The 12,177-nt window shown below is 37.2% G+C and overlaps 1 protein-coding gene across 1 annotated transcript in view; it reads right to left on the bottom strand.

Annotated features, from left to right (window-relative positions):
- The window catches only part of LOC129406440 (complement factor H-like), an 84,607-nt gene that overhangs the window by 21,204 nt on the left and 51,226 nt on the right, over positions 1 to 12,177 (bottom strand). The window contains exons 6-10 of the mRNA XM_055144205.1: positions 9,328 to 9,510; positions 6,723 to 6,899; positions 4,640 to 4,816; positions 3,699 to 3,881; positions 3,416 to 3,595 (exon numbers count right to left, since the gene is read on the bottom strand). Of these exons, the coding sequence (XP_055000180.1) occupies positions 3,416 to 3,595; positions 3,699 to 3,881; positions 4,640 to 4,816; positions 6,723 to 6,899; positions 9,328 to 9,510 (900 nt within the window). The remainder of the gene's footprint in view (positions 1 to 3,415; positions 3,596 to 3,698; positions 3,882 to 4,639; positions 4,817 to 6,722; positions 6,900 to 9,327; positions 9,511 to 12,177) is intronic.

Below are 12,177 nucleotides of genomic sequence, written 5' to 3'. Positions count from 1 at the left end.
CCCCAGAGGTACAATAACTGTTCTTTTGCACTGTCTAGAAAGAAACATATAGCTTGACAAAATGCACCTGGTTAACAGATCATCTGTCTGATATTAGTTTGAAGAGCAGCAGAATTTAAAAGATTCCTCTATAATCATATAATCATGAGTTCCTATAAAACATAACATATTCTGAAGACGTCTTCAAATGAGAAGGATCCTGGATGTTTGTACCTAGAAAAGTTTTGACTCCACTATTGCTCCTTGAGTTTTGCTCTCTTCTTTCGTAGTAAATCTTGATTTCATTGAAAGCTATATTGAAATACATAGAGTGAAAATTAAAAGACTTCTCAATTTTCCAAAATGGCATATTCAACTCAAAAAAATAATTGACTGACTGAGTATAGTTTATTCATAATTATTAATATCATCAGATTTAGAACTTTGAAGTTAACCAAAATATTTTTCCTGTGGCTGAGCACAGCATAATACACAAGCACTTGTCATGTATGTGCCGACCCTGGTTCAATCCTCAGAATCTCATGTGGACCCCTGATGTTTCCAGAAACAAATCTCTGAGTGCAGAGGCAGCACTCTACCTGGATGTGGCCCAACTCCCCGCAAAACTACTTTGTTATTTCTGATTTTAATATCTTGGTGGAGTTTTCTTTTCAATATGTTCACAAGGAACACCTTATTCTGCACTGTGCCTTGGTAGCTATGCCATTTGCTGGACCAACCATAAGACATCTCTCATCATTTTATATATCACCTGTTTAAGTTTTTAAATGTTTGTGTCAATTTACTTCTAGTTAGCATTTGTGTCCTTTTGATTTTCTAGGCATTAGATTGCAATCTTGCTTTAACTTTGTTCCTTGTTTTCTCATGTCTGTTTTAAAGCTATAGGTACCTTGGCTTACACTATACCCATAGATTTCAGTGTGTTCTGCCATCATGTTAATTTTATTTATTTAAAGTATTTTCTACTACTAAATTCTTAAGAATTTACTTAAGAACTTGCTTATCATTCCAGATTTGTGAGATTACAAAATAACAAGTGTCTTTGGAGATCACGCCCAACGTGCAGAAGCCCTTCCCTAGTCCCCTGCTTGTGGTTTGGGGCTCACTCGGAAGCCCCCAGCCCTGCTTGGCCCCTTTGATCCACCTCAAAGACCACCCTGACCCCTCCCTCTTCCCCAGGTTATGGGCATGTCATCACGTCAGAAAGCATGGCTTCAAAAATGGGCGTGGCGTATTTCTGGAGTGGCCGCATTTATTTCTCCAATTCAATGCTTTGTGCTTTGGCCATAATTGATGTAATCTATTCCTTTGAAGAATACCCTGGTCATCTTAGTCACTATGTTTTGATAGTCAACTAGCCTAGCCTATCGTAACTCCACAAAAAATTTCAGTGAATGCATCAAGCTGAACATAAAGTCCTTTGTAAAAAGATCATAGCCCCATGTCTTCAGTTGAGGCCCCTCTCAAGCTAAGGAGAGCGCCTGATAGTAAAGCCCATAACAACATGAAGAAACAGCGAAAATCCCCACCACCAGGAGAGATGGAAGAGTGGATCTCAGTAGCCTCAGCAGCAACTTCCAGGAAATACAACCTTCTCTTGGATAAAGAATTCATAGAGGAAATCGTGAAGATGGTTGATGAACTCAAAGCAACTATGGAATGAACATCCAATATATTGAGGGATGATTTGGATGCAGCATTGGAATGGTCCACAAAGATAATCCAGGAAGAAATGAGAGCAGAAATTTCAAAGCTACGAACAGAAGTGACACAATTAAAAGAATCAGTAGATGAAATTATAAACTTGGTAGGAGCCCTCAATAGTAGAATGACTACAAGCCAAAGATAGAATCAGTGAGCTTGAAGACAACCTGTAGAAAGCATATAGGCAACAACAAATAATGGAAAAAGACCTCAAAATGGCTCTAGAGCAAATTAGAGTCCTAGGGGATGACCTCAAGAGAAACAGCATAAGAATCATTGGAGTACCAGAACCACAGGGAACCAATCCCAATGAAAAAAACACAATTAAAGACATTAATTAAAAAATAAATTAATTAAATAAAAAAAAGAAAAAAAGAACAAGTGTCCTTAGAGAATGAGAATGGAATGAGGATAGACAGGTATTTTTTCGGGGTGGGGGTTGAGATTATTTTTGGTGTTTTATGTTTTTTTTTTCTTTTGGGGGTCACACCCGGCAATGCACAGGGGCTATTCCTGGTTCTGCCCTGAATATTAACTTCTGTTTTGTTGTATCTGAAAGAAAATTGAAAGAAAATTGCTCACTATCATTTTTAGAGAGGCAAAACTCCTATGAGGAGTAGAACAAGTAAATGTTTTTTCGTTTCAGGGGCCAAAAGAAAAGATACTGTATTAGAAGCCATCATTTTCTCCTTTTTATTAGAACTAGTAGTTTAATTCATGAGTAAGACATAGCTCAACACTTGTAAATAATTTTATATCAGGGATAGAGAGATTCATGAGATAGTATCCTCAATTTCTACTTTTCCTCTATTGAAAGATTTTGTGCAATTACTGTTGTAATTGGGCTGGAGCAATAGCATAGTGGGTAGGGCGCTTGCCTATTATGCAGACGACCGGGGTTCTGATTCCTCCACCCCTCTCGGAGAGCCCGGCAAGGTACCGAGAGTATCTAGCCCACACGGCAGAGCCTGGCAAGCAATCCATGTGTACTCGATATGCCAAAACCAGTAACAAGTCTCACAACGGAGACATTACTGAGCCCTGCTTGAGCAAATAAATCAATGAGCAACAGGATGACAGTGACAGTGACAGTGTGACTGTTGTAAGTTAAGATTGTACATCGCTGTCACTGTATCACTGTCATCCCTTTGCTCATCGATTTGCTTGCGTGGGCACCAGTAATGTATCCATTGTGAAATTTGTTGTTACTGTTTTGGGCCTGCTATCGCTCCAGCCCTAGAAAAAAAATTTAAAAATGACCTTGCATACTTCCTGACAGAACTTCAAGCTTTATGCTTGTAAAATTGGTCATGTTTGTATTTCCTTTCTGTTCTTATAAAGAGGATTTGGAGGATTATCTTATTGGGCCATTTTTCTAACTTTGAAATACATAGATTAAACTAAAATGAGCAGCATCTCAGAAGGAGGAGTTTGGTCTTAATTACAAAAGGTAATGACAAGTCACTGACATAAGTCTGGGCTGATTAAATCTGAACTTCGGAAAAACCTCTGAGTTGCACAAATTGAAAAAATGTAATATAGAACAAAACAAGTCAACTTCCAGAATTCCCTGGTGAAAGCCAGGGAAGCCCTCTACACCAAATTACAAACAAAACTATACACATATTCAAGAATAAATATTTAAATTAAAAATGGGTTTTCATATGAAAACCATACATTTAATAATGAAATTTGAGAGATATGCTCATACCGATGCACGTAGGAAGTTGGGTCCATCTTCCACGGAAACATGTAACTGATTTCTCTCCAATCATTGTGAATCCATCTGTGCATTTGAACTCGATTGACTCTCCATGATAATAAAAAGGAGCAGAGGAATCAGCAAAGCCATTCTCAAGTTCAGGTTTATCTCGGCATGTACTCTTCTCCGCTGCAAAAATTGTCATAAAATTATTATTTCTCCTCAGGATGCAAGTTATACTTATACATATAAAAACACAAAAGTCTTCATTTCATTAGTGCTTAGACAGTACCAATGCATATAGGCAGAGGTGTCCAATTTCCATCAACACACTGAATCTTCCTAGAACCTATCATCAGAAACTGAGGATCACAAACATATTCCACCACGGCACTGTGTTCATAGGCTTCTCTCTCCACTTCTGTCGATTTTCCATTCAAAAGTGAAGGCGGGGAACCACAACGTTTAACACGATCTGTAGCAGAAATGTGTGACAATTGATTGATTTATAATATTTCGAACATAGATATTGACTTCATGGTAATTTTTCCTTGATATATTTATTTAATAATTTATTATAGCATTCTTAAGCAAGCTGTGCAAAAAATATATCATTATACAAGATTGATGTTTCTCAGATCTCTAATATTGAACTTAAATATTATAACTATGTTTAAGTCCAGAAAATGCATTCATGAATCCAATTATTATAAACTTGATTTAAATTCCACTCATATGTATTTCAACATAAATTGCAAAATCCAATGCTCATATTCAATTAAAACATTAAAATATTTAAAATGCCTTCATTGATGCTTCCATTTTTTTACTCTATTTGGATATTGTTTAAGCCATACATATTAATGAGTTGAATATGACCTTCTAGAATATTATTTAGAAATACTCAAGTGCTAAATGAAATTTGAAATGAAGCCAAAGATGAGAATTAGATTCAATGTTGTTGGTGCAATGGTTGGCAGGAGCAACATATTAGAAATCACACAGTGTCTAACTATACTCACACTAAATATTTCATGGAAAAATCATAAATTAATTTCTTTAATAAAGAAATGTGAGATATCTGCTACCAAATATACATCCTTCATGGAAAAGAATCTGTCTAATTGTATTACATCACAGCAACACTAGAAGCCAGCATAAAACTGAGAAGAAAAAATGTTGGTGCAAAAAAATCTGAATTCTTCATTCAGCAATTGTAAGATAAATATTTACCTCTACATGTTGGAGGACTAGGAGACCATCCAAAGTGATAGCACTGAATTGAATCTGGTCCAACTCTCTCAAGTTCATTTCGACAAGAGAATTTCAACACCTCTCCAATTCTATATTTTCTTTTTGAGGGCATAGCCAATATGTTTTCATCTAAATTCGGAACAGTGCATTGTTTTTCTATAAAATGATAGAGCAGCTAAATGAAAATATGAACACAATCATTGGAAAGTAAACATCACATGTCACGTGAATAGGAGGTCTACAATGTCAAATAATTCCTCTTCTTGGAAATAATAAATAATCATTATTTTAAGTGTCCTGTAATTTAGTTTTGGCATCTGAGTGATGCTAATTTACTGAGCAGCAATAGATCCCATCAATATTTGGGAAATCAACTTCCTTGACTGAATGTAAATTTATCAACATATATATTAGTGTAAACACTTGTATTATTAAACCATAAAAGTAACCTTTCATATTAAAAAATTCCACAATCTTTAAGCTGCAAAGAAACAAGAACACTATGCCTATTTAAAATAATTATAAAACTTGAAGGCATAAAGGCGTTTCAATGTACCCTAGATGACAAATAAAATCATCTGTAATGGAGAAATTAAACTTAAAAACCATCTCATTTAAACATGAAAAGTATGGTGCTCAGAGCTGATGACTGGGTATACATTAGGCGTCCTGAATGTATACATAATATACTCTTGTGTTCTTCCTCTCTTGTTTGTATTTTTGTTCACATTGGGAGGGGGTGTTCTCAAAGTGGGTCTCAAGAGTACAAAGATGCATCTGCTGTCCACCAGGGGTTGATTCAGTATAAGGACTCAAGGACCTGATGCTGCTCTGGATTTCTTGTTCCAGCATCTCTGGGTCATTGTTGGGAAAACATGGCCTCAACAGCAACTAAAAGAGCTTTATTAGAGGGTCGGAGAGCTAGTGCAGAAGGTAAAGTTCTCGCCTTAATGTGTCTGACTCAGGTGCAGTCCTCAGGGCATCTGGTTCCCGGAGCACCTGAAAAAGTGATCCCTGGATGCTGCAGAGCCAGGAGTAAGCCCTGAGCACAGCCAGCCAGGTGTGGCCCAAACACCCAAAGGCATGAGCCAAAAAAGTAGAGAGCCTGGATATAGGCTACTCATAAGATATCAAATTGCCTCTAATCTCCCCTATCATAATTTCTTTTTAAAAGTACTCACCATTGAGTGAGAGTCTGATTTAGCTCTTATGATACAATTCTTTCCATATTATCTCTAGCTTCAATGTGAATCCAGTCTCAGGCTTTATAATGCTTGAGTTTTTTTGTGTTTTGTTGTTGTTGTTGTTGTTGTTTTAAATCAAGAAGCGCAGCACTTACTCCCAGCTCTGGGATCAGGGATCACTCCGTGAAGGGCTCAAGTAAACATAGGGGGTCCGGGGTCAGGGAGGCAGGGATGCCACCTAGGTTTGCAGCTTGCAATGCAAATGCCCTACCTGCTGCACTCTTGTTCCAGTCTAGATGCTTAAAACTAGGTCCACTTCTTTGCTCCCTCACCTGTTGCACATAACTCTCTACCCAGAAAACTTTTATTTAGGAATGCTTCTTTGCAAAGCTGCATTACTAAATTGAATTAAAATACCCACATCTCTATTTTCTAAATCCTTGAATTCTTTTGCTTCTTTGAATTAAAGTTGGTTGAATCTGATCGCTCTGAATAAGCACTGTGAGCTGAAAATAGGTAAAGGAACAAAAATGATAACCTTCATCATCTGTATTACAAGCCATAATTCCCAAAAGGAGAGAGAGAGAGAACAAGTTTCTATATTTACTTAATGTGGAGATCTTTAACTAGGATAACAAAATAATCATCCTTCACTCACAATGCCATAACATATTGGATCCAGAAAGTATAGTACTGTAACAATGCATTGTGTTCAACATAGATCACCCTCTTTGTGCTTCAAAACACCCATTTTTCCTAGTTTACATCAATTTGCAAGACAGCACCTTGATTTATATCATCATTTCTTAAAAATACCTCTAGATAATTATTCATCTGATGATTCTGTAAAAGAATAAAAACACAGAAACAGGACTTACCAAGACATAAAGGTTGATCAGACCAACCGTTGAGCTCACACACTATGGAACCACCGGTCCTTCCTGCTTTGGTTTCATAGCCAGGTTTGCATTGATACTCCAGCTGGTCATTGAGCATAAACCGTGCACCAATTCTTTTAATTAGAGCATTTTCAAATCCCGGCCTATCACAAGATTCTAATGCATATGAGAATTAGATGTTCCTATTCTTACCTAATGAAGTAATCTAATGGTGCAACTCCCATCCCAAAGGGGTTAAAGACGTATTCATTAGTATGCTTTTCAAAGGTATCATAAAATTATCCAGAAAAATCAATGGCAGACCACTGATTGGAGTTACTCAAGAGGAAACAAAAGTTTCTATATTTGCCTTCTTGAAAAATTAAACCACATTATTTTCATTTAGACTTATAGATTCATAGCATACTGATAATAAATTGTGTCATAACAGATTTATGTATTTGAAATTGCATTTGTTTGTTGTGGTTTTTGCCCACAGCTAGTGAAGGTGAGGGGTCACACTGAGCTTAGGAATCACTCCTGGTGTTGCTAAGGGGACCATATTCTGATGCTTGGGATTGAACCCATGTTGGTCACTTGTAAGAAAAGCACACTACACATTACACTATCTTTCTAGCTCAGATTTGTGCATTTTTTCACTAACTAAAATTCATTTAGTGTAGTACTGTACCAACAATATTAGAAGTTCTAATATATATAACAGTGAAAAATTATTTATTAAATAAAAGGATTAATTTTAATAAGGAAATTAAATTTTTAAATATTCCATAAATCTCTTATTTTTTAATATATGCAATTTTATAATGCACATACAATTTTGTTTTCTTAAATATTTTACTAGTGGTTTTTATGCCTATTAATTTGAATACATACATAGTTCTATTGTTTAGAATAAGTGTGAAAAAAGTAAAATGACAAGAAAATTCCATTTTAAAGAAAGTTATACTACAGTGATGTTGATAAAGCTTATAAAGATTTACTGATTTATGTCAAATATGAAAATTTGTTAAATACCCAGGTAGGTTGAAATTTACAAATATATAGTCAATGCTAATAAAATAAATATTAAAAATATTTGTCTCCCATAATAAGTGTGTTACAATCTTGAATCGAATATCAATTAGTGTAAAATGACTTTGACTTGAGGGCAATATTTTCTTTTCTTTTTTTTTTGGTTAATATACATAGAATAAAAATGAAAAATAAGAAACAAATCATCCAGGTTATATGACAGAAAAATTATTCATCATGTAATTGTAAATACATATGCATATATATATTTTGCTTTTTGGTTCATATCCTGCGATGCACAGGGGTTACTCCTGGTTCTGCATTCAGGAATTACTCCAGACGGTGCTTGGGAAACCATACGGGATGGAACCCAAGTGGGTGGCTTGCAAGGCAAACAACCTACCCACTGTATTATAGCTCCAGCCCCCATACTTGATTGCACTCATCTATGGTATATAGAATAACAGAGTGGGAGACTAACACCCAAGAACTGTAGAAATAAGTACCAGGAGGTTGACTCCATGGCTTCGAGGCTGGCCTCACGTTCCGGGGAAAGGGCAACTCAGAGAAGCGATCACCAACTACATTGTAGTCGAAGGCCATGTGGGGGAAGGGAGTTGCGGGCTGAATGAAGGCTAGAGACTGAGCACAGCGGCCACTCAACACCTTTATTGCAAACCACAACAGCTAATTAGAGAGAGAGAACAGAAGGGAATGCCTTGCCACAGTGGCAGGGTGGGGTGGGGGGGAGATGGGATTGGGGAGGGTGGGAGGGACACTGGGTTTAGGGGTGGTGGAGAATGGGCACTGGTGAAGGGATGGGTTCCCAAACTTTGTATGAGGGAAGTATAAGCACAAAAGTGTATAAATCTGTAACTGTACCCTCACGGTGATTCTCTAATTAAAAATAAATAAATTTAAAAAAAAACAAAAAAATAAAAAAAATAAATTTCCTATTTTGGAGTAGAGATTGTGACACTGAGTAAGTCACATGGAACTTAAATAAAAATACACAAAAACTTTTTTACCGTTTGAATGAGTTCTCAATTACATTGTACTTTTTCTATTTGCCTTTGGCTCACACATGGAGATACTCAGGGGTTGCTCCTGCCTCTGCACTCAGAAATTACGGCTTTTGATTCTTTGAGGTCCATTTGGGAAGCCAGAGATGAAACTCAGATGTGCTGCATGCAAGGTGATCTGCTATACTATCTCTCTAGCCTGTATGCTGTGTTTCAAAGTGAAAATTACTTGAACTGAAAGGTATGCTGATATTTTTCCCTTACATAACATTTATCTTAAATGCCCTACGTTATTCTATGTTTAAGAAGAAATTTATTTATTTTTAATACTTAATTTTCTAATTTTCTTTGGGTTTTGGATGACACTCAGTATAGTTCAGGCATCAATATTGGCTCTATGTTCAAATTACTCTGGAGGGCTCATACGACCAGTATTTATATTTTCTGAAATTTGAAAGTACATGAGCACCTCACCCCAACTTTTGAGACATTATTAACAGTAATCCTTTGTGTAATGGTGACTAAGACCATGAATGCTAACAATTACTTACTAAAGCATTTAGGTTGAGCTGACCATCCAGTTAGCTGACAGGTAATTGTTCCTGAAGTTTCACCATTTGCTGTTGCAAATCCTGGTTTGCACTTGTATTCTGCTTGTTTATTTAAGGGATATTGAGTAGTAGCTTCAGAAAAAAAACCATTCTGAATTTCTATGTCTGAATGTGAACATGTTTCTAAAAAGGAGAAAGCATGAAGAAAAGAAAAGTATGCATTCAATAATTGTTTTCATAACAAGTCAAATAATACATAATCATATAAAACAAAATTTTAAAGAAAATGAGATACCACCTCACACCACAGAGACTGGCTCACATCCAGAAGAACAAAAACAACCGCTTGAATGTGGGGAGAAAGGAACCCTCCTACACTGTTGGTGGGAATGTTGACTGGTTCAGCCCTTTTGGAAAACAATATGGTCGATTCTCAAAAAATTAGAAATTGAGCTCCCATTAGATCCAGCAATACCACTCCTGGGAATGTACCCGAGAGAAGCAAAAAAGTATAGTCAAAATGACATCTGCACCTGTATGTTTATCGCAGCACAGTTTACAATAGTCAGAATCTGGAAAAAAAACCGAATGCCTGAGAATAGATGACTGGTTAAAAAATCTTTGGTACATTTACACAATGGAATACTATGCAGCTATTAGAAAGCAAGAAGTCATGAAATTTGCATATAATTGGATCAACATGGAAAGTATCATATTGAGTGAAATGAGTCAGAAAGAAAGAGACAAACACAGAAAGATTGCACTCATATGTGGAATATAAAGTATCAGAGAGTACGAGCTAGCAATGATGCAACCTCTGGCAGAAAGCTCTGTGGACTTAGTCATTAAAATACTAAAATACAGAAATCTAGAACCTCACTACCGCTACTGTGGCCACATGACCTCATATCTCCTCATTCTCAGCAGTGGAAAACAAATTATCAAATGCTTCCTTTCCAACAGGTCCGAATCTGGGGGGGGAAACTCCAAACAATAATAGTGAGGGTTTTTTTGTTTGTATGTAATCAAAGTAAAGAGAAAGTAAAGTGAAATTTATCAACTACAGAGGATGGGGTGGGGGGTTGGGGGGTTGGGGGTCGGGGGTAGCTTTACTGTGGTTCTCAGTGGTGGAATATGTGCACTGGTGAAGGCATGGGTGTTCGAGCATTATGTAACTGAAACTTAAGCCTGAAAGCTTTGTAACTTTCAACATAGTGATTCAATAAAAAACATAAATTAAAGAATAAATAAATAAATAAATAAATAAATAAAAATAAATATCTGTTAAAAAAAAGAAAAGATTGTAATATGCCAGTTCCTTTGTCAGAGAAAATAGACTGAGTTTCTCAAGAGATTTTATCAGCATATATCATGAAAAATTTATTGAGGCCTGGAGGAACAACAGTACAGGTGCTAAGGTACATGTTTTGTCTATGGATGGTCCCAGCTCCATGCCATGTGGTACTGAGGGCATCCTGTGTGCAGAGCTGAAGGGCTCTGAACCCTGTTGAGGTGGGCAGGTATCCCATGAACTGCAGGGCCAGAGAACCAATGAACACTCTAGTCTTTGCATTGAACTGCTACTGGTTGGGGGCCCCTGGTTGGGAAACTTAAACAAACAAGGTTGAAGCAAAGCAATATGACAACACTCCATTTTCTAATCTGGAATCATGAGAGATTTGCCTGTTTAAGAAGCATGGAGCCCTTCTTTTATATGAATACAATTATATCCCAGAGCTCTTTATATATTGAGTTCTGTACTAGGTCTTATTTTAAATACTGCATAGTTTGGCTCTCTCTCTCTCTCTCTTTAATGTAGGAGTGCTGCTATTTATTCAGTTATTGATTCAGATGATTTAATTGGATATGAACTCTACATTTTATAAAAAATTTTATTGGATATCTGAGATAGACCATTAAAAATCTGTTCATAATTGGTTTTCTTAGTCATACAAAGATCTAGCACCCATCCCTCCACCAGTGTACCTTTCCCACCACCAATGTCCTCCCTTTCCCCACCACCATCCCCTAAGCCCCCACCCCATGCCCCAAGCCTACCTCTATGAAAGTCACTTTCCTTCTTGTTCTCTCTCTCCTTTTTGTTTTATGCATTATAGTTTTCAGGACAGGTGCTAAGACATCATGATGTTTGTTGAAGGCATTTGATATTTTTATCAGAATGGTAAGGCTGGAGTAGCTTTTCAATTGGGTGGAAGCTTAGAGTGGGGATTTGATTGCTGAGGCTTCTGGAAGTACAGAGGGGGGTTGGGGAGGTAGCCCATCTCAACACTAAGAAAGCCTGGAGATTTCAGTCCCAAAACTCGCATAAAAAATTTTCAGCAGATTGTGTCTTGGTGAGATCTGTCCTGAGGTGGTGGAGTCAGGCTTGGTGTATGGAGGCGATTTTGAATTGTGGAAACAAGCAGCGGCTCAGGACTCTGCTTGGGTGGTCACAGGGGAAACCACACCCCCTCCAATTTACCCTGGTCTCTTCAGACATCTGTGAGTCCGAGCTTAACTGCTGCTTTTGATCTCTTTTGAAATTTATTTATGGGTCCCTGAGGCAAGGTCAGTGATAGAGCTTACAGGGTGATGCTGGAGTTGGTTTGTGGTGGTGACTGCCAGTACTTCCATGAGTATTAGAAAGTGGGGGGAGATAGACCATCCCAACTTTGAGGTAGACAGAAGATTTCAGTCACAAAATCTGTATACGAGTATTTTCAACAGATTATATCTTGGTGAGGTCTGTCCTGAGACAGTGGAATCAGACAGGGGTATGGCAATGATTTGGGATTATATAAACAAGTGGTTGCTGGGGGCTCTGCTTGGGCAAGCCACCAGGCCAACTTG

The sequence above is a fragment of the Sorex araneus genome, chromosome 7, assembly GCF_027595985.1.
Source record: "Sorex araneus isolate mSorAra2 chromosome 7, mSorAra2.pri, whole genome shotgun sequence".
Classification (NCBI taxonomy): Eukaryota; Metazoa; Chordata; class Mammalia; order Eulipotyphla; family Soricidae; genus Sorex; species Sorex araneus.
This window is presented reverse-complemented; position numbering and strand designations above follow the sequence as displayed.